The 26788-nt window shown below is 72.6% G+C and overlaps 1 protein-coding gene across 1 annotated transcript; it reads right to left on the bottom strand.

Moving 5' to 3' along the window:
- Positions 1–61: 61 nt before the first annotated feature.
- LOC138106010 (SCO-spondin-like) lies at positions 62–26788 on the bottom strand. Its single transcript, XM_069006050.1, is given in 63 exon segments — positions 62–122; positions 354–504; positions 594–724; positions 808–868; positions 946–1041; positions 1140–1543; positions 1804–2156; positions 2438–2579; positions 2659–2772; positions 2862–3026; positions 3228–3277; positions 3354–3509; positions 3824–4100; positions 4212–4343; positions 4546–4713; positions 5161–5358; positions 5678–5869; positions 5948–5989; positions 6075–6187; positions 6305–6480; positions 6960–7123; positions 7451–8125; positions 8868–8990; positions 9282–9461; positions 9851–10006; positions 10258–10487; positions 10592–10673; positions 10770–10824; positions 10896–11055; positions 11123–11273; positions 11445–11645; positions 11725–11865; positions 12211–12363; positions 12661–12874; positions 13243–13325; positions 13613–13903; positions 14498–14650; positions 15100–15330; positions 15716–16116; positions 16484–16577; positions 16764–16913; positions 17449–17558; positions 17634–17761; positions 18019–18218; positions 18551–18685; positions 19043–19299; positions 19425–19519; positions 19591–19771; positions 20340–20586; positions 21022–21193; positions 21263–21484; positions 21576–21748; positions 22025–22151; positions 22364–22502; positions 22847–23087; positions 23165–23372; positions 23999–24084; positions 24173–24331; positions 24478–24580; positions 25078–25436; positions 25866–25948; positions 26017–26211; positions 26703–26788. Coding segments are annotated over 63 exon segments (10938 nt in total). The 3' UTR covers positions 62–99.

Below are 26788 nucleotides of genomic sequence, written 5' to 3'. Positions count from 1 at the left end.
TTATTGATCAATTATCGATTATTAGTCGTTTATTGGTATCGATCAGAAACTCCTCGATGCCGACACAGGCGGAGGCTGAGGGGGTGTCCGGGGGGCTCCTCAGCGCCGGGTGAAGTCCCCGCCTGCGGGACAGGAGGTTCAGGGTGTCACCCCCGGGGCACCCTGGGGTGCTCCCCCAGCCCCCTGCAGCCCCCCCAGATACCCAAGGGCCCCCGGGACCCCCTCCAGGCCTCTTAGGGCCCCCAGAAACATCCCCCCCCACCCCGGCAGCGCTCTGAGCGATGCGGGGCTGGGTGTCCCCCCCGGAACGCCCCCAGGACCCCCCCGGGACCCCCCCCCAGACCCCCCCGGACCCCGGCAGGGCTCGCAGTGGCACTCGGCGATGCGGGGCAGCAGCGCGGGCCGGGGGCGGCCGCGGGGGCAGGGCAGGAGCAGGGGCCGCACGGGCCGGGCGGGGTCCAGCCGGTAACTGCAGCACTCGCACAGCGACCGCACGTACGGCTCCTGGGGGGGACACCGGCGGGTCACAGGGACAGCGGGACACCCCCGGGCCCCCCCCGGCCCCCTGCACCCCGCCCCGAGCCCCCCCGTACCTGGGCGCTGACGGCGGTGCGGGAGCGACACCCCCCCGCGCAGTAGGTGACACGGACGCCCCGCAGGACACACGCGCCCTTGGCGATGGTCCGGAGCGCCGTGAGGAGCCGGCACGGCCCGGGGGGCTCCTCTGCAGAGTGGGGGGTGCCCGGCGTGAGGGGGGGCGGCTGCCGGGACCGCCCCTCCCGAGGGTCCCCGGGTGCGGGATCTCACCTGGCCATTCGTCCCGGCACACGGGGCAGCAGCTCCCAGGGTCCCGCACCGGCTCCGTGCCCTGCGGGGACCTCCAGGCTCAGTCCCTGCCCGCGGGGACCCCCCCGCGCCCCCCTAGCCGCCCCCGGAGCCCCCCACCTCCGGGCAGGTGAGTGCGGGGCAGGAGGTGGCACAGGTGACGCGTCCCTCGGAGCAGCGACAGGTCCCGCACTGCTCCCGCCACTCGCTGCCGGCCTGGGGGGGGACAGGGACCCTCAGACATCGGTCAGGGGTCAGGGACCCCCAAACACGGGATCAGGGACCCCCCACCCCGCGCTCCCCGCCCTGCTCACCGCTCGCAGCACCCCGCGGTACCGGCACCCGCAGCCCCCCGCGCTCACGCACTGCCCGGAGCCGTTCCGGTACCGGCCGGGGGCGCAGGCGCAGCGCGGGGGGGTCGAGGGGATCCCGAGGGTCGCGGGAGTGTCGAGGGTCGTGGGGGTCTCGGGGATCCCGGGGGTGCTGGAGGTGTCCAGGGTTACGGGGGTCCCGGGGGTCGCCGGGGATCCGGAGGTCCCGAGGGTCACGGGGGTTCCCCCGCATGTCCCGGGGGGCTCCGCCAGGTCCTGGCAGCTGCGCTCGCAGGCGGGGCCGGGGTCCAGCCATACCTCGCCCGGGGGACAGCCTGGGGCCACCGGGAACGGCACCGGGAATTGCACCGGGAATTGCACCGGCACCGCCCTGACCCCCCGCCCTCCTTCCTTCCATTGCCCCCGCCTTCCATCCACCCCCTCCGTCCCTCCCTCCTTTCCTCCCTATCTCCACCCCCTTTCCATCTCCCATCCCTCCATCCCTCCCTCTCCCTTCTCCAGTTCTTCCATCCCTTCCACCCCTAACCCTTTCCGACCCTCGTTCGCTCTCCCCTATTTTCCCCGTCTGCTGCTCCATCCCCGCTCCATCCCTCAGTCTCCCGTCCCTCCTCCCTCCCTCTCCGCCCCTCGGTGTCCCGCCTCTCACCGGGGCACGGCTGGGGGTTGCACGCCGCCGTCTCCTCCCCGGAGCTCTCCCCGCACCGCGACCCCGTCCCGGGCCCCTCCCGGCACTGCCGGTGCCGCGTCCGGGTCCCGCCGCCGCAGCTGCGGGAGCAGCGGGACCAGGGGGACCAGGGGGACACGGGGAGCGACACGGGGGTCTCGGGAGAGAGGGGGAACAAGGGGGATAGAGGGGGCGAGGCGGACAGAGGGGACACGGGGTACGCGGGGGACAGGGTGGACAGGGAGGACCAGGGGGACACGGGGATCGCGGGCGTCGTGGGCCCCGGGGAGGGGCACGCCAGCACCGGGCAGGTCAAGGTCCCGTTCTCGCAGGTGCTGCACCGGGGGTGACACGTGTGTCACCGTCACCGCCCGTGGGGCTCTGCTGTGTGGCACCGCCACCGTGTCCGTCCCACCCTATCCCCCCGCGCCCGTCCCACCGCTCCCGCGACCATCCCACTGCCACCACCGTGGCTGTCCATCCCCCTGCCCCGTGCCGTCCCCCCGTGTCCCCCACCCCATGTCCGTCCCCGTGTGACGGTGCCCGCCCACCGCGTTCCCCACGTCCCCCCAGCCGTGCCCATCCCTCCGTGCCCCCCCTCGGCGGTGTCACCCACCAGTTGTGACACCCGATCTGGGTCACGCCCCCCGGGGGCACCTCGCGGCTCCCGTTGCCCCCTCCGGGGGTCCCGCAGCGGCAGCGGCCCAGGGGGACACAGTGACCGTCCTGCAGCAGCTGCCCGGGGGGGCACCGGCACCCTGGGGGCACGGGGGCACCCGTGGGTGTTGGGGGGACACAGGGGACACCCGTGGGTGACGGGGCGGCCCCCGGCCGTACCTGGCTCGCAGGGCCCCTGCAGACACAGCACCTGGGCCCAGGTGTCGGCGCAGGTCCGGGGGCAGCGCCCGGCGCAGGGACTGCGGGTCCGGCCCCCCCCGCCGCACCCGGGATCTGGGGGGGCACGGGACCCCTCAGCACCCCGGGATGGGGGTCCCAAGGGTGCAGGGTGAGGGTGTCCAGGGGGGGAGTCCGGGGGTTACCGGGGCAGGCGGTGGAGTTGCAGCTCTCACTCTGGGTCTGGACCCCTCTGCACGCCCGCCCGGGGGTCTCGGGGTTCAGGGGGTGCCGGTGGCGCAGGCGGGATCCCCCCTCACAGGGGTCTCCGCAGGGTCCCCAGGATCCCCAGGGGCTCCAGTCACACGGCTCTGGGGGGACGGGGGGGGCACCAGGGTCACTGAGACCCTCAGGACCCCCTGGGTGCCCATGAGCCTCACGACCCCCCACCAACCCTCAGAATTCTCCAGACCACCAGGACGCCCCAAGACTCCTCCAGAATCCCCAAATGCCTTGTGTGACCCTCCTGCCCTTCCCAGGACTCCCCAGTCCCCCCTCCGGCCCCCCCATACCGGCCGCACACGGGGTGTCCCAGCACTGGGGTCCCTCGGGGGTGCAGGTGCTGTGGGGAGGACACACACGCGGTGGGTGGGGGGCCCTCAGACCCCCCCCCGGCCCCCCCAGCCCCCCGAACTCACCACTGCCGGCACGGGCCGGGGCTCCAGCGCTCGCCCAGCCCCCGCTCGCCCCCTGCCCAGGGGCACAGAGGGGGGCACGGGCTCTCCTCGCACCCCCGAACCTGCTCCTGGGGGGTCCCGCAGGGTCCCCCCGCGCCCTCGGGGGGGATGGGGGTCCTGGGAGGGCAGGGGGTACCCGGCTGGCACCACAGGTGTTCCCCCAGCCCCCCCAGGATCACGTCTCCCCCGTGGATTTCGCTTTCCCCCCCACTGCCAGGTGCATCCCCAAGGTGACATGGCCCCCCCACAGGTGACGCATGGCCTCCCCGTGTCATGACCCCCCAGCAGATATCAGATTCCCTCCCGAATTCTCTGTCCCCAGTTACGTGTCCCCCCCATGGGTGCCATGTGTCCCCAAGGTGCCGTGTCCCTCCCGCAACCCCCGTGTCCCCTCCGTGTCGCACCCCAGTCCCGTGTGTCCCCCCCCTCACCTGTACCGCTCCTGCCGCCCCCCCCCGCAGGTGACACTGCAGGGTCCCCACTGGCTCCAGCGGCTCCAGGTGCAGGGGGGGCTCCCGGGGGGGGTCCCGGGGGTGGAGGTGGGGGGGGGACACCCCCCCGGGACGCAGCGCAGCCGCCCCCCCGCGCAGGTGCAGTTCTGGCAGCCCCGGGGGTGCCCGCCCCCCCCCGGCACCCAGAGGTGCCCCTCCGCGTCCAGGCACTCGCACAGCGCGGGGGGGACGCAGCCCCCGTCCTGCTCCAGGGTCCCTGGGCGGGGGGACAGGGGTCAGGGGGTGCGGAGGGGCCGGGAGGTCACGGAGGGAACTCCCGTCCTGCTCCAGCGTCCCGCGGGAGACACGGGGGGTGACGGGGGCTCACCGGGAGGGCAGCGGCAGCCGGGCTCGCAGGGAGTCCCCCCCCCGCAGGACACCCCCTCCTGCAGGTCCCGGCAGCTCCGCGGGCACCGGGTGGCACAGGGGGACAGGGTCTGCCCGGGGGGGCACCGCGGGCCTGGGGAGCACCGTCAGCACCCCGACATCCCCAGGGATCCCACCGAGCCCCCCCCCCAGGGCAGCCCCCAGCCTCCCACAGGCCCCGCCCCCCCGACTGCTCTCCAGTGCTTCGACTGGAGCCCCTCAGTGCCCCCGCCGACCCCCGCCGACGCGCCGAGTCCCTCCCAGTGCCCCCAGTCCCTCCCAGTGCCCCCCCGTACCGCAGGGCCGGGGGTTGCAGACGCGCAGCTCGTGGCCCCCTCCGGGGCAGGGGCTGCCCCCGTTTTTGGGGGGGGGGCGAGAGCAGGAGCGGCTGCGCACGGAGCGGCCCCCCCCGCACGGGGCGTCACAGCGCGACCAGGGACCCCACGGGGACCACGCGCCGTTCACTGAGGGGGGACAGGGTGGTGACCCCGGAACGCCCCGGCTTCCCCCTGAGACCCCCAAGGCCCCCAGCTCCCGCCACCACCCAGCCAGCCCCACGCAGCACCCCCCGAGCCCCCCGTTCCCCCCGTTCTCCCCGGCTCCCCACAGCTCCTCCCAGCCCCACAGTCCCCATTCAGCCCCCACCCTCCACGGCCCCCCAGAGATCCCCATGCCCCCCTGTCGCTGCAAACCCTAATCCCACCATAGCCCCCCAACCCCCTCTGAACCCCCCCAATATCCCCCCAAGGCCCCAGCCCCACAGCCCTCAATTCCCCGGGCTGCTCCAGTATCCCCCAGTCCCCCCCAGTCCCCCCCATAGCCCCCTCATAGCCCCCATACCCTCGCAGTCCCCCCTAGACCCCCGCTATCGCCCCCGGGCCCCCCCGGAGCCCCCCCGACACGCCGCGCACCCCGACACGCCGTCACCCTGCACGGCCGCCGCTGCTCGTGGCCTCCCTGGATTTGGGGGCACCAGGAGGCCCCGGGGCTGGGGGGGGCGAAGGCCCGGAGCCGCCGCTGCTGCCCCCCCCCGCAGGGCCGCGAGCAGGACCCCCAGGGCCCCCAGGGGCTCCACTGGCACGGGCAGGGGGGCGTCACGCAGGGGGGCGCTGCGGAGGGACCCCAGCCTCAGTGGGACCCCCACAACGCCCCATAACCCTCCCACAGTGGGGCAGGGACCCTCCGCATCCCCCCCATAGCTCCCCCCGCAATGGAACAGGACCCCCAGAACCCCCCCAAACCTCTGTACCTTCTCAGTGGGGCAGGTTGCAGGGACCCCAAAGCTCCCCCAGAGCCTCCAGGACCCCCTGGACCCCCAGCCCCCCAGGGCAGTGGGGCAGGTTGCAGGGTCCCCCAGCCCCCCATAGCCCTGTACCCTGGCAGTGGGGCAGGTTGCAGGGTCCCCCAGCCCCCCATAGCCCCCCATACCTTGGCAGTGGGGCAGGTTGCAGGGCCGGCGCTGGACGCTGCCCCCCGCCCCGCAGTTCTCCCCTCCGCAGCCCCGGCGGCGGCTCCGGCTCGCGGGGCTCTCGGGGCGGGTGCAGGTGTGGCTGCAGGGCCCCCACGGCCCCCACGGGACCACCGGGACCGCCGGGGAACCCCCAGCCTCCTCCTCGTCCCCTGCGGGAAGGGTGGGTCAGTGGGGCGGGCCGGGGGGAGACCCCCGGGGTGGGCGGCACAGAGGATGGGGACCCTCACCTGGGGCTGTGGGGCTGAGATCCGATGTGGGGCCGGGCTCAGCTGTGGGGGGAGAAACAACCGGTGACATTCCCGGCCCCCCGGGACCCCCATCTGTAGGGCAGGGGGCTGTGGGGCCGTGACCCACCGGCGCAGGGGGGGCTCGGGCAGATCGGGGTCTCCGTGGGGGTCCCGTTGCAGAAGGGGCTCCCAGGGAAGCCCGCGGGGGGGGCGCAGCGCAGGCGGCCCCACAAGCACGTGCTGGGGGGGCAAAGGGGGAATCAGTGGGGGGTGGGAGAGGGCAGCAGGCGATGGGTGGGGAAGGGTCGTGGGGAAGGACCGCGGGGTGGTGGGGGAGGCCCCCGGGGGTGTCCTTACCAGAGGGCGCAGCCCACGCGCAGGGTCCCGCCCGGCGGCAGCTCCAGGATCGGGGGATCCCCAGGGGGGGTCCCCGAGGGCTCCGGGCCGGGGGTGGTTCCCGGAGGGGTTTCGGGGGTGGGGGTCCCAGGCGTGCCCCCCCTCAGCAGCGCGGCCGGCACCGAGCAGGGGCACTGCTGGGGCTGAGCCGGGGGTGGGGGGCGCCCGGGGGGCGCCCACAGACCCAGGGACCCCAAACCACCCCAGGGACCCCAACCCACAGAGCCAGGGAGCCCCCATGGACCCCCTACTGTTCCAGTGGGCACCCACTATCCTGAGGGGCACCCGTGGGGCACCCACTACCCCATAGCAGCACCTTTGGGAACCCCCACTGACCCAGGGGCCACTCACAGACCAGGGGAACCCCCACTCCCGTGATCCCTCCCACAACCGGGGACCCCCGACCCAGGGACCACTCCGCCGCGAGGGAACCCATGGAGCCCCCATGGGAACCCATGGAGCCCCGGGAACCCCCACCCCGGGACCCCCAATCACTCTGAGGGGCACCCGTGGATTTGTGGACTCTGCCCTCAACCCCAAGATCCCCCCCTCCCATAATTCCCACCCCAGAATTTGGGGGGCAGCACCCATGGGAGGGTCACCCGGGGGGTCTCACCTCCAGGCAGGTGCGGTGGTGCAGGAAGGTCCCGGGGGGGCAGTGACAGCCCTCCTGGCACCCCCCCGCGCACCCCACGGCCCCCCCAAGGTGGGCGCAGCTCCGGGGGCACCCAGAGCCCCCCTCGCACTCGCGGAAGGTCCGTCCGGGGGGGCACCCGGCCTCTGCCCCCCGCCCCGAAAAAACGGTCAGTACCTGGGGGGCAGCCGGCCTCCGCCCCCCCCCCCCCCCAAAACACCCCAAAACACCCAGAGGCACCCAACAACTCCCGGCTCAGGGCCCCATGGAGGGGGTGGGGCGGGGATGAAGGGCTGCGCTGTGGGGGCTCTTTGTGGGACAGGGCAGGTTTGTGGTCGGGGTCCCTGTCTCGGGGGTCCCTGTCTCGGGGTCTATGTCAGGTCCCTGGGCCGGGGTCTCTGTACTGGGTGAGGGTCTCTGGGTCAGATCTCCGGGTAGGGGTCCCTGTGTCGGGGTGCCCGTGTCGCACTCACCGCGACACACGTGGCTGTGGCAGCTCTGGCTCTGCAGTGCCGGCCCCGAGCACGGGGGGGTCCCGCAGCCCCGGCGGCGCCAGCGCTCGCCCCCCCCGCACGGGGCACTGCAGCCGCCCCAGGGCCCCCACGGCGACCACCGGCCACGGGCGGGGACCGGCGGCTCGGGGGACCGGGCGGACTCTGAGCTCCACGGCGACACCGGCACCCCCGGGGGCTCCGGGGATTCTGTGCTCCACGGCGACCACCGGCCATACGCGGGGTCCAGGGACCCTGGGGACTCTGGGGACTCCGGGGGCTCTGGGACCCACAGCGGCTCCAGGGACCCCGGGACCCAAGGCGACTCCGTGCCCCACGTTGGCTCCAGGACCCATGGCGACCCTGGGGACTCTGGGGGCTCTGTGCCCCACGGCGACTGCGGGGACCCCGCGACCCGCGGTGCCTCGGTGGCCCCAGGTGGCCCCGTGCTCCCGGGCTCTGGGGACAGATGGACACGAGGCGCTCGAGGGGCCGCGGTGGCACTCGGGGGTCCCAGCCCCGGGGTCCCTGTGGGCGGGGGGGCTCGGGGGCTCCTGGCACGTACCGGGTCCGCAGAGCTCAGGACAGCTCCGAACCTCTCGGGGGGTCCCGGTGCAGGGGGCACCGCCGGCCGCGGCCGCGGGGTTGGTGGGAGACCTGTGGGGAGCGGGAAGTGGGGCAGGACCCCCCGTTATGGGGCAGGACCCCACTATGTGCCAGACCCCCCTATGGGACAGGACCTCGCCGTTATGGGTCAGATCCCCCCGCTATGGGGCAGCCCCACACCTGAAGCGCTGCCGGGTCCCGGTGCCGCAGTCACAGCCGGTCCAGGGGGTCCAGCGCGACCACCCGCAGGATTCAGGGGGGCCCCGATTCCCGGGGATCCCCAACACCGCCGCGGGGACCCCACAGGCCCTGGAGGGATATGGAGGGTTACCCCAAATCCTGGGGAGCCCCCAGGGGGCCCCAATATTCAGGGACCCCCAATTTCTGGGGACCCTCAACACCGAGGTTTGGGGTACAGGGGTGTCTGGGTTATGAGGGGGGTTGGGGTACAGTGGGGTTTTGGGGTACCCGGGCTCAACGCAGCCGCTCCCCTGCAGGACCAGTCCGGGCTGGCACCGACAGCCTGGGGGATGAGGGTGGTTCAGGGGGGCTTCAGCCCCCTGTACCTCCCCAGCGCTCCCTAAATCCTCCCCACCCCCCAGACTGCTCCGTGCCCCCCTCAAGTTCCCAAGCCCTCCCGACGTTCCCTCCCAGTCCTCCAAGAGTCCCAGCCCTCCCCCAAATCCCCCTGTGCCCCCCGCTAGCCCTCCTCAAGTCGCCCCCCACCGAGACCCTCCCAAGACCCCCCGTGCCCCCCAAACTCTCCCCCACCCCCTCCCGCGCCCCCTCCGACCTTCCTCGCAGCCCCCCGGGCACGAGCTGTTCCCATTCAGGTCCGCACAGGTGGGGGGACAGGTGGGAAGCCCCAAATCCTCGCACCCCCCCGGGGGGACCAGCAGCATCTGGGGGGGACAGGCTGGGGGAGACACGGGGAGGTCAGCGGGAGGCAAGGGGGATACTCGGGGAAGGTTTGGGAGGCTGGGGGAAATTTGGGGTGGCTGGGGGGCACTAGGGGGTTCAGGGATGGGGGAGGCAATTGGAGCAGTCAGGGGTGGAGGAGTCGGGGGAACTTGGGGGATTTTAGGGAGCACATTGGGTTTGGGGTTTCGGGGGTTCAGGGAGGATTTAGGGAGGGGTAGTGGGAGTGCTTAGGGACGGGGGGGAACAAAGTTGGAGGGGTCTCCCCAGCCCCCCGTGCCCCCCGTACCTGGGGGGTCCCCGCAAGGCCGCAGGTTGCAGGGCCGGCTCTGCAGAGCCCCTCCCTCGCACGGTTGCCCCCCGTTTTTTGGGGGGGGGTCGCTGCAGCGGCGGCGGCGGGTCCGCTGTCCCCCCCCGCACGGGGCGTCGCAGGGGCTCCAGGACCCCCAGGGCGCCCACCCGCCCGCGACTGGTGGAGCACGGGGGCGGTCAGGGGGGTCAGCACACCCACAGTGCCCCAGGGCCACCCCCTGCACCCCCTAACCCCGAGTGGGCACAGACCCCCCCGCATTTGGGGACCCCAAACTCCCGAGACCCCCCTCCCCTGAGGATCCCACTCAGCCTGGGGGGTCCCACCTACTGTGGAGGTCCCAGACTTTGGGGGTCCCGCCCGTCTTGGGGATCCCACCCCGGGAATGGGGATCGGTCCCACCCCACGGAGAGCCCGGGCCCCTGGGGGGCCCCTCCCATGTCGGGGGTTCCAGCCCGTTATGAAGGTTCCAACCATAACGGGGGTCTCCCCCTCCTACTGGGGATAACCCCCGCAGCCCGTCCGGGGGTCCCGGGGGTTTGGGGTACCTGGGCAGGCTCGCAGGAAGCAGACGCGGCTGTCGATGCTGGGGGGGTGGGCGCAGCCCCCCTCGGGCCGGGTCCCCGCCCGGCGCCGCAGAGTGACCCCCACCCCGCAGGAGCGGCTGCAGGACCCCCACCCTCCCCAGGGCGGGGGGGCGCAGCCTGGGGGACACGGAGGGGACAGGGTGACCCCCGTGTGTTGGGGGCCCACCCCTGCAACCCCCAACCTACGTGTCCCCCGATTTTGGACCCCCCCAGCTCTCCCGGCCACGACCCGGGCACTGCCCGCCTCAAGAATCCTCCGGCCCTGGGGGGCTGTTTCAGGGGCCCGTCGCCCCTTCCACCGGGACTCCCCAGTCCCGGGGGGGCCGTTTTGGGGGGCCTTTCCTCCCCACCTCCCGGGGTTCCCTCACCTGGGGGGGTCGCGGCGGGGACCCCCGTGGGAGCCAGCGAGGACAATGTACGGAGTTGGGGGGGCTCGTGGGGCGTCGCGGAGCCTCCGGGGGGTCTCGGGGTGCCCTCGGGCGGGGTCGCGGTTCTGAGGGTGCCCCCGCCCACGCTGGGGGGTTCCGGGGGGGTCTCGGCGCTTTTGGGCCACCCGGACGGCGGGGGGCGGGGCGGCCCCTCGGACCCAGCAGTGGGGCTGGAGGGGGCAGAGCGGGGGAGGGGGGTCAGCGAGGGACCCCTCCAGTGCCCCCGGCTTTGGGGACCCCCAAATCCCGGTGCTCCACTTTGCCCCTCTCGTACCCGGGACTGCCGGGGGGCTCGGCAGGCGCGGGGGGGGGCAGGGCCGTCATCATCGCGGGCAGGGTGGCCGTGGCGTTGTCGCCTGCAGCGGGGACGGACACGGCGGGAGTGGTCGCAGCGCCGAGGGGACGGGGGTCACCTCCGCCTCCCCCGGGACCCCTCGGGACCCCCCACTCACCCGCGGGGCCGCAGGTGCAGCAGGACACGCCGTCACCTTCCCGCAGCACCTGGCCCTGGGGACACCGGCAGCGTCACCGTCACTATCACCTGCGGCTCGTCCCGCCCCCCCTCGCCCCCCACTCACCTGGGGACAGCCGGTGTCGCGGAGGGGACAGTAGGGGACACAGCGGACCCCCCCACCCGGCAGGCACTGACACACCTGGCAGGGGCCCCCGCGCCAGCGCTCGCCGGGGACGCGCCATCGGCCCCGCTCCTGGCACCGCCGGCACGGCGCCGTGTGGCACCTGCGGGAGGGGGAGTCACACACCTGAGGGACCCCCCAGACCCTCGCCACCCCCGGGCCCCGCTGACCGTCGCGCCTTGCGGTAGATGCCGCGGCAGTGCCGGCCCCCGCCGCGCCGGGCCGGGTTCGAGGGGCTGCGGAAGGACCACTGCACACCGGGGGTGCCGCAGGTGCCCGCGCACGCTCCCCACGGCGACCACGAGGACCACCCGCAGTCCACTGTGGGGACACCGGGTCACCTGGGGCCCGCCGGCACCGGGGCCGGGACACCCGGGCACCGCGGGACCCCTGGGCACCACCCTGGGGACAGCCGGGGCCCCGCCGGCATCACCCCGGTGACACGCGGGTACCGGGGGTGCCCCCGGCACATCGCCCCGCGCCGGGACCCACCTGAGCAGCCGGGGTGGGGGCGGCAGTGTCGCAGGTGCCCCTCGAGGCAGGTGCAGAGGCGACAACCGAGCGGCACCGGGGCGCCCGGGGGGTACCTGCGCCCCCCGGCCAGGCACGGGCACTCCCGGGGCCTCACGCACCCCGCGGCCCCTGCGCCGGGCTCGGGGGCGTCCAGCAGCTGCCCCGCCGGGCACCAGCACCCTGGGGGGGGGGGGCGGCGGGTCAGGAGGGGCCCCTCACCCTGGGGTGCCCCCCCAGCTCCCCCCGGGGTCCCCCTCACCTGGGCGGCAGGGCGGGGGCCGCGGGCAGGTGACGGCGGCTGCCAGGTCGGCGCAGGAGGCGGGGCAGGGGGCGCAGGGGAGGGGGCGCAGCCCCCTCGCACACTCCGAGGCGTTGGGGCAGCCCCCCGAGGCACAGGGGGCTGGGGGCAGGGGTCACACACGGAGACCACCTGCCCCATCAGCCCCCCCCTCCCCCAGAACCCCCCCGCTCTGTGGTGCCCCCCCATCCCACCAGGACCCAGCCATGAGCCCACCTGTCCCACCAGGACCCCCCGTCCCACAAAGCCCCCGAACTCTGAGAGACCCCGAACCCACAGAGCGCCCCCGACTCTATGGAGCTCATCTGTCCCACGGACCCCCCACCCCATTGGGCCCCCTGCCCCCAGAGCCCTGCTCCGAGTCCCCTCCCCACGGACTTCCCTCATCCCATTGGACCCCACACTCCCAGACCCCCTCCGAGCCCCCGCCTTCTCCCCCGCACCCACCCATCTCCAGGGCTCCGGGGCTTCCCCCAGGCAGCTCCTCGCAGGCGCGGCCGCCGTTCTGCGGGGGCTGGCACCCCCTCCTGCGCAGCCGGACCCCCCCGCAGCCCCCCGGGCAGTCGGACCAGGGCCCCCACGGGCCCCACGCGCCGTCCACTGCGGGGGGGGAGGGGGAGCCGAGTTAAGGGGGGCCTCAAAACCCCCAAACTCCTCGGACTGTGGGATCCCTGAATCCCCTCGGCCAGCCTGAACCCCCAAATCCCTCAGGTACCCCACGAGACCCCCAACTCCCCCGACCCCCGCAAGCTCAGGGGTCCTCCCCCGGCACCCCGGCACTTGCCTAGGCTGACACGGCGATATCAGGATTGCTCCTGCTCGCGCTGCCCCCGGGACCCCAACACCCCCCGGCCCCCCCAAACCCTCCGGGGTCCCCTGGCCCCCCCCCGCGCTTACCCGGGCAGGCCCGGTGGAAGCAGGGCCTCTCCTGCTCGCGCGGCCCCCGGCAGCCTCGCAGCAGCCCAGGGTGGCTCTGGTGACATCCCCGCACGCGGCGCTGCTCCCCGGGCCCGCAGGGGCGGCTGCAGGACCCCCAGGACCCCCAGGGCCCCCAGAGGCCGCACCCCCGCTCGTCCCCACCCGAGCCGCAGTCCCGCAGCCCGTCACACACCTGCGGGGACACCGCGGCTGTCGGGGACAACGAGGGGGAGAGGGTAGCTGGGGGGCATCGGGGGAACATCGGGGAAGTCGGGGACACCGGGGTGACACCGGGAGGGAGCTGGGGGACATTAAAGTGGCTCTGAAAGGAGATCGTGGGACGCCGGGACACTGGGGTGACACCGGGAGGGGGTGAGGGGAATCAGGGAAACTGGGAGCGGAGGTCGAGGGGGCATCGGGAGGGGCCAGGGGATACCGGGGGTGACAGCAGGAGGGATGGGGGACACTGCGGGGACTCCATGGTGGCACCGGGATGGGGTGGGGGCCGGGACCCCGCGGTGCCCCGAGTGGGTGGGGGGTCCCCCCGTGGCCCCCCGTTACCTGCTGGAAGGTGACACAGTCCCCGTCCCCGCAGTCGAACTCTGCACAGGGACCCCCCGGGCTGCTCCCGGGGCCGGGGGGCTCTGGGGGAGCAGGAGGGCTCTGAGCGATCCCCAGGGGACGGAAGGGATCCAGGGGGGTTCCCCGGGGTCTCTAAGGGGTCCTCGGGGTACGCGGGTGTGTGTGGGGGAGTACTCGTGGCCAAGCCCCCCTCCGGTGGGGTCCCCTCACTGCTGAGTTCCCCGTCCCCTCCCCAAGGGACCCCGGAGATCCCCTCCTCACCCCGCGGGGTCCCCAGGAAGCGACACGGGGGGACTCCCGGACCTCCCCCACTTCAGATGTCCCCAGAGACGGATCCCGAGGGTCTCACCGCAGAGCTGGGGGCTCTCATCGGCGCTGTCGCGACAGTGGGGGACACCGTCGCAGAGGTGGTGGGGGGGGACGCAGGCGGGGGCGCAGGGGGCGTGTCCGGGCTCGCAGGGGGGGTGGCAGGGCAGGTGGCCGGGGGCGCACGGGGGGTCGCAGCCCCCCTCGTCGCTGCCATCGGGACAGTCGCTGTCGCCATCGCAGCGCCACCCCCGCGGGACGCACCCGCCACTGTCGCAGCGCAGGGACCGGGGCGGACAGGGCGCTGTGGGGGGGTGTCGGGGTTAGGGGGGCACCGCCGCTGGGGCCACCCACCCACGGAGCCCCCCAGCTCCCCCGCCGGCACCGGGGCACAACGCAGCCCCGGAGCTGCGGCACCGCCCGCCCCACGGAGCCCGCCCAGCACAGACCCCCCCATTCATGGGGCCCGCCTGTCCATGATCCCACTGTCCCCTGGGACTCACCCGACCCCTTGGAGCCGCCCCATCCTCAGAACCCGCCCACCCCGTGGAGCCCACCCAGCCCACGGGGGGACTCACCTGTGCCCTGGAGCCCACCTGGTCCATGGTCCCCATCACCCGGGGTTCCCGGCCATACCCAGGTGTCACCGACCCCCCCTCACCTGCCGAGGCGTTGGCAGTGCCGGGGACAGTGTCGGTGACGGGGACAGTGTCGGCGATAGTGTCAGTGTCACTGACAGTGACAGTGTTGGTGACAGTGCCCATGGCGGTGCCGCTGGCGATGGCGCTGGTGACCGCGATGACAGCGTCGGGGGTGACAGCGGTGACAGCGTCGGCGACAATGCCAGTGACAGCGGTGACAGTGGCGGTGACAGCGGTGACAGTTTCGGCGGTGGCAGCGGTGACAGTGGCGGTGACAGCGGTGACAGGGGACAGCGGCGCGGGGGGCAGCGCCACCGCGCACCCCGCCGGACTCTCGTCCCAGCCGTCGCGACAGTCGCGAGCGCCGTCGCACACGGCGACCTCCGCCACGCAGGAGCCGTCGGGGCAGGGGACAGTCCCGGGGGCGCAGGTGGCCCGCGCTGGGGACACGGGGACAGCGGTGACACCGACGCCGTGGGGGAATGGTGTCCAAAGGAGGGGGTCCCACGTGTGGGGGTCCTGGGGTCAGGGGTCCCTAAAGGGGGGTGGTCCCAGGGGTGGGGGTGGTCCCAGAGGGGGTCCTGGGAGAGGAGGTCACGGGGTCAGGGGTCCCCAAAGAGGGCGATCCCGGGTAGGGCGTCCCCGGGTTGGGGGGGTCCCCGGATCGGGAGGCTCTCGGAGTGGATGGGGGTCGTCCCCAGGTGAGGGTTCTCGGTGGGGTGGTCCCAGGGCAGAGGGGTCCTGGGCTGTTCCCCAGGTCGGGGTTCCCAGGTGGGGTTCCCAGGGCGGAGGGTCCCGGGGGGGGTCGCCTGTGGGATGGTCCCAGGGCAGAGGGGTCGGGGGTCCCAGGTGGGGTTCCCAGAGCAAGTGTCCCCCCCGCGCCCCTCACCGGGGCAATTGGCCTCGTCGGCGCCGTCGGCGCAGTGGCGGCGGCCGTCGCAGAGCGCGGCAGGGGGCTGGCAGCCCCCCCCGGGACACGGCAGGTGCCCCTCGGGGCAGGCGCAGCCGCTCTCGTCGCTCCCGTCCCCGCAGTCGTCGCGGCCGTCGCAGCGATGGGGGTACGGGATGCACCTGCCTCCCCCGCACCTGAACTGCCCCGGCCCGCACCGGGGGGCGCAGCCTGCGGGGACGGGACCCCCAAGTGGGCACGGACATTCCGATGTAGGGCACTGGCACCCCACGGAGCACGGACAGTTCTCTGTTTCTCGGGGACTCCCAGGCAGCCCCCACCCCCGGGAGCTCCAGATGCCGCTGTGGGGCACAGACCCCCAGCGTTGGGGGCCTCAGGAACCTCCACTGTAGGGCACAGACCCCCAGCGTTGGGGGCCTCAGGAACCTCCACTGTGGGGCACAGACCCCCAGGGTTGGGGGCCTCAGGAACCTCCACTGTGGGGCACAGACCCCAAATGCTGCGGGGCTCTCTAGCTCCCCAGGACCCCAAAACTCTCCGCGGTTTCCCCCCCACCATCCCCAGGACCTCCCCCGAGCCCCCCGTGCTCACTCACCCGCCTCATCCGAGTCGTCCCCGGGGGGACAATCGAGCCGCCCGTCGCAGACCCGGGCGGGGGGGAGGCAGCGACCCCCGGCACAGGCGAACTCGGGGGGGGAGCAGGGGCGGGGGGGACACCCCGCCTCATCCCAGCCGTCGGGGCAGTGGGTGACACCGTCGCATCGGGCCCCCCAGGGCAGGCAGCGCCCGCCGGGGCAGCGGGGCTGGTGGGGGGCGCAGGGAGGGTCGCACAGCTCGTCCGAGCCGTCCCCGCAGTCGTCCTCGTTGTCGCAGAGCCACGCGCCCGGCACGCAGAGACCCCCGCCCCGGCACCGGAACTCCCACGGGGCGCAGCCGGGGGCGGCGGGACACGGGGACGGGGTCGGGGGGCACTGCCAGCGCCCCTCGAGGCACGTGCTGGGAGGCGGGAGACAGGTGAGACTCACACGGGGCCGGGGGCCCCGCATCCCGGTGTCCCCACGCCCCGGCGTGCTGGTATCCCACTGTCCCACTGCCAGGGTCCTGGTGTCCCAGGGTCCTGCGGTCCGGGTGCTCTGGTGTCCCCAGTGTCCCAGTACTCCCATATCCCAGTGTCTCCGTGTCCTGGGGTCCCAGTACCCCAATATCCCATTTTCCCAGTGTCTCTGTGTCCCCATGTCCTGGTCTCCCAGTGTCCCACTATCCCGGTGTCCCAGTGGCCCGGAACACCAGTATCCCCACATCCCGGTGTCTCAGGACCCCAGCACGGAGTATCCCGGAATCCCAGCACACCCCAGTGCCTCACCAGTTGCTGCAGCCCTGGGTCACGGTGGCCCCGGCCGGGAAGGCGAAGCCGTCCCAGAAGCAGGGACAGGCGGGGGGTTCCACACACAGCCCGTCTGCAGGGGGGCACAGGGATGGCACCGTGAGCCCCCAGCCCCTCCCCAGTCCCCCCGGCCACCCCAGTCCCCCACCCAGCTCCCTCCCCAGCCACCTCCCACCTCCCACCCCCCACCCCCCAAACCCCTTCTGGCCCCCAGAGCCCCTTCCCAGCCCTCCCCGCGCTGTGTCCCCCCCCCCCTCACCGTGCAGGACCCGCCCGGGGGGGCAGAAACAGCCCTCGAGACACCCCAGGGCCCCGCAGAGCTCGGGGGGGTCCCGGCCGAGGTCGCGGCAGGTGGGGGGGCAGGGGGGGCCGCAGGGGCTGTACTCCTGCCCCCCCTCGCACTGCAGGGCTGCAGAGATCGGGGGGGGTTAGGGAGGACTGGAACCCCCCACCCTGCAGCCTGGGACCCCCTAAATACCACTGGGGGCTCTCGTCCTCCCCTCAGTCCCACAGCCCCATGGGGGGCACAGGCCGGACCCCTCCTCCCCCTCCATAACCCCAAGGGGGGGTTCCTGCACGCCCTCACCCCACAGACTGGGACCCCCCTGCCCCACAGCCCCGGCCCCCAACGCCGGCACATCCCACCGGGGGCTCAGCCCGGACCTCCCTGTGTCCCGGGGCTCCCCCCGGGCCCTCCCGTGCTCTCCTGAGCCCCCCCAGACTCACGGCACAACCCCCGGCTCCGCCAGCACAGGACCAGGAGGGGACCCCTCGTGCCCCACAGGCCCCCGGATGACCCACGTCCCCCCGCCCCCTGTGCCCCCCTGGACCCCCGGGATCACCCAGACTCACGGCACAGCCCCTGGCGGGATGAGAGCCCCGCACCCCCCAGTCCCCCGGAACCCCCCGGTTGCTGCCGGTACCCCCGGGCCCCCCGGACTCACGGCACAGCCCCTGGCTCCGCCAGCGCAGGGGTCTCCCCCGCCGGCCGCACTCCTCGGCGTAGGCGGCGAGGGCCGTGCACAGGCACTCGCAGTCCCCGCCGCTGTCACACCTGCGGCACGCGTCGTGGGACACGGCCCGGGACCCACCCGGGGGCCTGGGGAGCCCCCGAGCCCCCCAAACTCACCCGCAGGCGTCGAACAGGCACCACTCGTAGAAGCGCTGGGGGGGCACCAGGTCGTGACAGGGGGCGAAGAGCTGGTGCCGCAGGACCCCGCAGCGGCCCCGCGCCCAGGCCGAGCGCTGGGGGCTGTCCTGGGGGGACCCTCCATCAGCTCCCATGTGTCCCCAGCCGGGCCCCCACTGCCTCCCGTGTCCCCCCGTGCAGTCCCCATGTTCTTTGGTATCCCCCTGTGTCCCCCGGCAGCTCTCCACGTCCCCCATGTGTCTCCCCATGTCTCCCTGAGTCCCCGTCCAGTTCCCGTGTACCCCTGTCAGTCCCCCACGTCTCCCCGCGTCAGCCCCGTCCCCCCATGTCCACCCAGGTCCCCCACGTCCCCCTGTCCCCGTACATCGCAGGGGTGTGGGCGGTGGCCGTCGGCCTCGGGGCAGAGGGGGCTGAGGCGCCAGGAGTCCCCGAAGATCTCGGGGGTCGCTTCGAGGGCCCCGTCTCGGCTTCCGAAATCGTTCTCGGCGTCGCCGTCGAAGTTCCCGCAGAGCCCGGCCAGGCGCCCGCGCAGCCGCGGGGACACGCGCACGTACACGCGGGTCCCTGCGGGAACCGCGGGTGGCAGGGGAGCCACCCATGGCACCCGGGACCGCCCACGGGACCGATGGCACCGCCCACGGTCACCCTTCCGTGGTGCCACCAGCACCGCGGGCCCCATGTGGCACCAGGGATCCCGCATGGTGATCCCTCCGTGGCGGCACCGTGGACCCCCCCATAGCCATACTGCCATGGCACCACCAGCACCAGGGACCCCCCCATAGCCCCCCAGTAGTGGGGACCCCCACCCGTACCTCCCCCAGGGTCTCAGCTCCGTCCCACAGCACGGCCACCCCCAGGAAGCCCCCGGACCCCCCCGTGTACCCCCGGGGTCTCACCTCCGTCCCACAGCACGGCCACCCCCAGGCGCGTGAGGAGAAGCAGGAAGAGCCCCGCACGCTGCAGCGCCAGCCCCGACCCCCCGAACACCTTGGGGGGTCGCACGGCCACCCCGTTCACTGTCACCTCCCGCCCTGTCGGCGCGGCACCGAGGGTCACGTGTCGCTCGTGGCCCCCCATATCCCCCTGTGTCCCCTCGTGTTCCCCCCACACACCCCACCCTGCCGCGACGGGGCTGGGATGTCACTGTGGGTCACCCTGCCACTTCCCCGTCTCCCTCCCCGTCTCCCCACGGCCCTCCATGACCCCCCGTGTCCCCTCGTGTCCCCACTCCCTGAAGCCCCCCCCCTACCGCGACCGAGCCAGGATGTCACCGTGGGTGACGCCCACATGTCCCCGTGTCCTCTCCATGTCCCCCTCGTCCCCTCTCAGCCCGCAGCATCTGCACCGTTGTGTTCCCCGTGTTCCCATGTCCCCCATGTCCCCCTCACCCCGCAGCATGTGCACCACGGTGTTCCCCATGGCCACCACCACGGACTTGGTGCAGGTGACGCCGGTGGCACCGCACGGGACGTTTTCGGCGGTGACAGCGAAGAGCCCGGTGGCCTCGCGCGCCAGCAGGTACTCGCAGTCCCCCGCGAAGGTGAAGGCGCGGCCATCGAAGGTGACGTAGTGGGGGTCCCCCGTGGCCACGCAGGTCCCCGCGCACTCCTCGCGCCCGCAGTGCCACCGCTGCCGCTGGCACACGCTGCGGGGACAGGCTCGGTGCCACCGCGGGGGCTGACAGGGGGTTGAGGGTGTCCCCGAGGGTCCGGCAAGGGTCTGAGGGTTGGCAGGGGTCCAGGGGGGTCTGGGGGTGTCCGGGGGTCCCACCAGGTGTTGCAGTCGCGGGCGATGGTGGCGTTGGGTGGGTACAGCTGCCCGCCGTGGTGACAGGGACACTCGTCCGGTGACACGCAGCGCCCGCCCTGCGACCAGACCGCGGTGAGGGGGGGTCGGGGATGTCCCGCATCCCCACCCCCCCGGGGGTGTCACCCACCAGGAAGAGGGTCCCGGCGGGACACACGCAGCCGTCGGCGGGGCCGCCGCAGGTGCCGGAGGGCTCGGCGGGGTCGCAGCGGCGCAGGCAGGACCCCGGTGCGTGCAGCAGCCCCGGCGGACAGCGCGGGGCGGGGGGACACGGGGCGGGGGCGCAGCGCCACGACCCCCCTGCGCACACACTGCGGGGGCGGGGAGGGACCTCGTCCGTCTGAGCCCCCACGGCAGGGTCACCCTGCCCCCAGCTCCAGAACCCAAATTCCACCGAGCCCATCTCCAGCACCATCCAACCCCCCCGAGTCCCCCTCATCGGGGTCTCCCAAGCCCCAGCCCCCCACATTCTGCTGAGACCCCCATGTCGCGGTCCCCATGTCCCCATCCCCACCTCTCATCCCCCCAAATCCTGCTGAGACCCCCACAACAGGGTCCCCGCATCCCCAACCTCATCTCCCAGCACCCAAATCCCACCGACCCCCCTGCACCCCCATCCCCCAGGAACCCACATCCCACTGAGCCCCCCCTAACTGGGTTCCCCCCCCGGTCCCCCGGGGGTGCCGAGGCCCTGGCGTTGTCCCCACGGTGGGACACGGGACAAAAGCCCCCCCGTCCCGCGGGGCATCACACCGGGCTGGAGGGGGTTTCATCATGTGTCACTGTCACCGCCACATTCTGCTTGTGTGACCCCTGGCCTGTGGGTGACCCCCTGCTCCCCAAACCTCCCTGCGACCCCCAAATCTCCCCGGGACCCACCAGGCCTGGCAGCCGCGGTGGATGCGAGCACCAGGGGGGTACAGGCGGGCGCCGCGGGGACACGGGCAGGCGGCAGGGGGGACGCACTGGCCCCCCTGGGCCAGCAGCAGCCCCGAGGGGCAGCGACAGCCGGGGACACAGAGGGTGTCCGGAGGGGGACAGTCACTGGCTCCAGGGGGCTCTGAGCAGGAACGGCCGCAGGGACCCCCACAGTCCCGGTACTGCTGCCCCCCAGGACACGGCTCGTCTGGGGGGACATGGGGGGGTCACCAGGAGGACAGATGTTACCTCATCCCGTCCCCATGCCATGCCATGCCATGCCATGCCATGCCATGCCATCCCATCCCATCCCATCCCAATCCCCATGCCATCCCGTCCTCATCCCATCCCATCCCATCCCATCCCATCCCATCCCATCCCATCCCATCCCATCCCATCCCATCCCAATCCCCATGCCATCCCATCCTCATCCCATCCTCATCCTTATCTCCATCCCATCCCATCCCATCCCATCCCATCCCATCCCATCCCATCCCATCCCATCCCATCCCAATCCCCATGCCATCCCATCCTCATCCCATCCCCATGCCATCCCATCCTCATCCCATCCTCATCCTTATCTCCATACCATCTCCATCCCCATGCCATCCCCATCCCCATCCCAGTTCCGCCCCCATCCCACCGCAGAGGCTCCGGTTCCTCCACTCCAGCTCCGTTCCCTCCCGGGCGCATTCCCGGCCGTAGGCGCCCAGCGCCGGGCACAGGCACCGCTCCTGCTCCTGCTCCCGGCAGGAACACACGTCCCACCGGCACAGCTCCAGGAACGGCTCCGGATCCACCACGCGGTGACACGGCTGTGCCGGAGGGGACATTGTCACAACGATGTCACCTGTCCCCGCTCGCCCCCGCGCCGAGCCCCTCACCTGGAACGCCGGCCCCATGAGCACGGCGCAGGCGGCCTCGGCGCGCTCCCGGCTCCCGGGGAAGCCGTCGCAGGGATCGGGAATGCCGGGGCCCAGCGCCGGGCAGGCTCCGGCCGCCCGGAAGGCGTTGGCGAAGGCGGCGACTCCCGGCTCCACGTCCCCCTCCGGCGTCGTGAACTCGTCGCGCTGGTCCCCGTTGAAGGTCCCGCAGAGTCCCCGCACCTGCCCGGAGCAGGGCAGAGCCCAGCAGAGCCTCATCCCACCGGATTCCCAACCCGCTGGAGTGTCCCGGGGATCCCGGGGTCCCACTCACCGTGCCGGCCATGGCGGGCTGGAGGGTGACGAAGGTGTCGGGGGTCCCCAGGCCCCAGAGCAGGTGGGCATCGGGCAGCTGCAGGTGCAGGAAGGCCGAGGACGCGCGGCGGATGCTCAGTTCGGCACCGGAGAAGGGCAGCGTCACCTCCCGCCCGGCCACTGTCACCTCCCCTGAGGGGCACAGCAGTGGCACCATGGGGTGGCCACCGGCATGGGACCCATCGCCGTGGGAACATCAGGGACAGGCACTGGAACGGCTCCCACTGCCACGGGGACTTGGGAACAGGCACTGGGATGTCACCCACCACCGTGGGGACACGGGGGGTGGGCACAGGGACATTGGGGACAGGCACTGGAACGGCTGCCACAACATCACCAGGGTGCAGGGATGATCCCAGTCCCGGTCCCGGTCCTGGTCTCAGTCCCAGTCCTGTCCAGGGGTGTCACCTGTGCCGTGGAGCCGGGCCGTGGTGCGGCTGGTGGTGACAGTGAGGGTGCGGGGACAGCCGAGGGGCCGGTGGCTGTTACAGGGCTCGTACTCGGCCGTGATCAGCAGCCGCCCTGCCACGAAGTCCTGGGGGGCAGAGACACGGTCACACCCCCCGGACAGAGCCCTGCCACCAGGGCCACCAGGGCCACCAGGGCCACCAGCCCATCACCCCCACAGCCCACCACCACGGCCATTGCAGCCACCTCCCCGTCACCCACACAACACCACGGCCACTACCAGAGCACCGCCCCATCACCACTGCGGCCACCCCCGCGGTGTCGCCCGTGTCCCCTCACCTCCACCAGGGTGTGGGCGCAGGTGGCCGGGAGGGAGAAGCGGCGGCGGTCGAAGGTGACGAAGTGACGCCCCCCCAGCACCGCGCACTCGGCCGGGCACCGCTGCTGGTCACAGCGCCAGCGCCCGTCCTCGCACGTGCTGGGGACACCGGGGACACCAGTCACTGGGGGGGGGCCGCCGGGGGACACTGGGGCAAAGGGGGGACACTGCAAGGGACCCCGGGGTAGTGGGGGACACGGCAGGGGACTCCAGGCTTGGGGGGGACACCTGTAGGGGACACTGGGATAGCGGGAGACATGTCACAGGGGAACCTGGGATGAAGGGGAATATGGTACAGGGACCCCGGGGTGGGAGGGACATCATGGGGGACACCAGGATGGGGGGGGGGACACGCCAAAGGGGACCCTGGGGCTGCCCATCAGGGGGTTGTCCCCCAGTGGGTGCCAGACCGGTGCCACCGCTGTCACCGCGGTGCCACCCACCAGCGGTTGCAGCGCTGGCGGATGCTCTGGCCGGGCTCGTAGCGCTGTCGCCGGTGGTGGCAGGGGCAGGCGGCGGGGGGGACGCAGCTCGGCCCGTCCTGGGCCAGCCCCGGGCCGCACTCGCAGCCGCCGTGGCAGTGGCGGTGGCAGGTGCCCTGCTCGGTGCTGCCCGCGGTGACACAGGTGACCGGGCACAGGGACACGCAGTCGGAGAAGCGCTGCCCCGCGTCGCAGCGGCGCTCTGCGGGGAGGTGACACCGCGGTGGCACCGGCGGCACCGCGGGGAGGGGGCGGGGAGGGGACCCCCCCAATTCCTACCGCAGAAGCCGGGATGGCGCCAGGGGACGTCGAGCTGGCGGCGGGAGCACTCCCGGGCGTAGGCGGCGAAGGTGTCGCAGGCGGCGGGAGGAGGGGGGCCGGGGAGTGACAGGGGGCCGGGGGATGGCAGGGGACCGGGGGGTGACACGGGGTCCCCGTCCCCGCACAGCAGTGCCAGACACGCTGCGTAGAACCCGCTGGGGTCCACCTGGGGGCGGGAGGGCGGCGGTGAGCACTCTCCAAGACCTCCCAGAGCACCCCAGGACCCCCCAGGACTCCCCAGGACCTCCCTCCGGATGGCCAAGAACCCCTTGGAATTTCCCAGACCTTCCAGGACACCTCGAAATCCCCTGGACCTCCTGGGAACTTACAGATCCCCATAGGAAGTTCCAAGACTCCCCATGACTCTCCGGGATCCCATGGAACCCTCCCAACCTCCCCAGAAGCCCCCGGGAGCCCCCAGGACACCCGGGAACAACTCTGGGATCCCCCGGAGCTCCCAGGAGCCTCCCGGTACTTCCCAGGACAGCCCTGGGAGCCCATGGATCCCCCAGGACCCCGGGACATTCCAGAACCCTTCAGGACCCCCCCGGACCTCCCTAGCACCCTCCGGGACCCCCTGGTGCCGCTGACCTCGCCGTGGCACTGCCGGAAGGGCTGGGCCAGCAGCCGCCCGCACGTGGCCACCGCCGGTGCCACCTCACCTGGGCCACACCTGGTGTCAGCCTCCGGCATGTCCCTGCATGGGGGCTGAGCCGGGGGTCCCTCAGCGCGGGGAAGACCCCCGGGGACCCCCAAACGGGCACAGGAGGGTCACCCTGGTCCCTTAGGTACCTCTGTGCCAGCCAGTGGCACCTTCCAGGCGTTACCAAAGGCAGCGGCGAAGCCAGCGATGTCCCCGTCAGGGCGCACAAAGTCATCTGGGGTGACAGGGAGGGCAGGGACATGTGGGGCGTCCCCCCGGCCCCCCAGGTGGGGTGGGGGTGGCGCTGGGCACGTGGAACTCACCTGCGGGGTCGTTGGTGTAGGTGCCACAGAGCCCCCAGGTGCCACCGCGCAGCTCAGGCTCTGCTGTCACTGTCACTGCCAGGTGCCTGTCCCAGGCCACCCGCACACCCAGGCTGCTGGCCACAGCCACCCAGTCACCTGGCCAGGTGACACCGAGCCCTGCACAAGGGGATGGGGCAGGATGGGGACAGGATGGGGACAGGGATTCCGGTGGCAGCTGAGCAATCACCGTGTCCTGGTGCTTCCTGGTGTTACTGGGGGCTCATTCCCACCCTGTCCCAGGTTGGGGGCCTTGGGGACCTCACCTTTGTGCAGGTAGGGGCGTCCCTCTGGCACTGCTGCCCCGTTCACCGACACGTTCCGTCCCTCGGCCACCACCGTGTCCGTCCCGAAGGTCATGTGCAGCAGCTGTGGCAGTGGGGTGGCACTGGGACACTCAGGTGTGCCAGGGACAGCAGGGATGGGGATGGGACACTCGTGCATGTCACAGTCACCAGGGACGTGCCCATCGGTGTGCCATCCCAGCTGCCATCCCAGACCCCATCCCAGCTTCCATCCTGGCTCCCAAAGCCCATTCCAGCTCCCGGCATGCATCCCAACTCCCAGTTCCCACCCCAGTAACCATCCCAGCTCCCACCCCAGTCACCATCCCAGCTCCCAATTCCCACCCCAGTTCCCATCTCATCACCCACCACAGCTCCCAGCCCCCATTCCACCTCTGGGAACAGGACCAGTGACCCCAAGTGACCCATCCTGTCCCCCCGTCAGTGTCCGGGTGCCCAGGGCCGATGGTGACATCCCAGGTGCTGGCACCCATCCCTGTTCCCATTGTCCATCCCAGCCCCACCCCACCCCAGTGGTGACTTTGAGTGACCCCCCTGTGCCCTCCCTCCTGTCTCCGGTACCCGGGGCTGTCCGAGGCCGATGGTGACATCCCAAGTGCCGTCGGTGGCCGTGGCCAGGCTGTACCGGCAGCTCCCGGCGAAGCCAAAGTGCCGCCCGTCGAAGGTGTGGAAGCGCGTCCCGGCCCAGGCCTGGCACGTGGCCGGGGGGCTGCGGTGGCGCGGGGCCCCCCCGTCTCCTCCCAGGGGCAGGCGGGTGCAGGGCAGGCAGGGTCCCCCGGCGTCCCCGGTGTCCCCACGGCGCCAGCTGTGTCCCCAGGGGTGCTGGCAGCACTCGGCGCGGCTCATGGCGCTGCCGTTGTGGCTGCTGGCGTCGTCCTGGCACTGCCACGCGCTGAAACAGCGGCCCAGGGAGCTGGGGCCTGTGGGACGGGGGCAGTGGGTGACACCAAGAGGCACAGCCGGATGGCCACACCCCAGCATACACCCCAGCACCCAGCCTGGCTCCTGGCACCTGTCCTGGCACTCAATGGGAATGGCACAGTGAGGATATCCCACTGGGGATGGCATGGTGGGATTGGCATCCGTCTCAGCTCCCATCCCAAATCCCAATTCCCATCCCAGCTCCCAGTGCCCATCCCAGCTCCCAGTGCCCATCCTAGATCCCATCCCAGATCCCATTCCTACTCCCAGCACCCATCCCAGCTCCCTTCCTGGCACCTGTCACTGCTCCCAGCACACATCCCAGCTCCCGGTGGGAATGACACCGTGGGAATGATGCCCGTTCCAGCTCCCGGTGGGAATGGCACAGCGGGGACGTCCCCTGGTGCCACCCCCGTGTCCCCCCTCACCCTCAGTGCAGCGGGCGCCGCTCCAGCCGGGACAGCAGTGGCGCTCCGTGCGGTTCCGGACCACCGGCTGCATCTCCGGGGGCCTGTGGGACACCCCAGTGTCACCCAGCGTCACCCAGCGTCACCCTGTGCCACATCCCCCTGGCCTCACCGGTAGATGTAGCAGAGGGGGGGGGAGGTGCTGGTGTCCCCGGGGGAATTCTCGTGTTCCCGGCGCGTGCGGTCCCGGTCCAGCCGCCACCCGGCCAAGCTGTACTGGTACAAACTGGGACACGGCACCGCGGCCTCGCGCCGCGGCGTCACCTCCTCCTGCTCTGTCACCAGCACTGTCCGCTCGCACCAGCGCCTGCAGGCACCCATGGGATCCGCCCAGGATCCATAGGGATCCGTCCAGGATCCATCAGCACCCGGCACACACCGGCATCCCAGACCCATCCCAGACCCATTCCAGCTCCCATCCAGCACCCACCTCATCCATCCCCAACTCTGGGCATGCATCCCAGCTCCCAGCCTCCATGCAAGCACCCATCCCGGGATCCATTCTGGCTTCTGGCACCCATCCCAGCATCCATCCCTGCTCCTACTGCCCATTCTCAGCTCCCAAACTCCATTCCCAGTTCCAATCCCTGATCTCCGTTTCACATCCCCAGTTCCCAGTTCTCTTTCCCAACTCCCACACCCATTCCCGGTTGCCATTTCCCCCCCATTCCCAGTTCTCATTCCCAGTTCCCACCCACTATTCCCACCCCTCATTTCCACTTCCCATTGCCAGTTCCCATTCCCATCCTCCATCCCAGTTCCCACCCCCATTCCCAGTTCCCGTTCCCAGTTCCTCACCCTGTGGCTGCCCCCACTGCCGTCACCCACAGCACCGCGATGGCCACGACCCCCCCAGCGACCCCCAGCCACGTCACTCCGGCCAT

This window comes from Aphelocoma coerulescens, chromosome 2, assembly GCF_041296385.1.
Source record: "Aphelocoma coerulescens isolate FSJ_1873_10779 chromosome 2, UR_Acoe_1.0, whole genome shotgun sequence".
Taxonomy (NCBI): domain Eukaryota; kingdom Metazoa; phylum Chordata; class Aves; order Passeriformes; family Corvidae; genus Aphelocoma; species Aphelocoma coerulescens.
The sequence above is the reverse complement of the archived record's forward strand: the minus strand, read 5'-3'. Positions and strand labels throughout refer to the sequence as shown.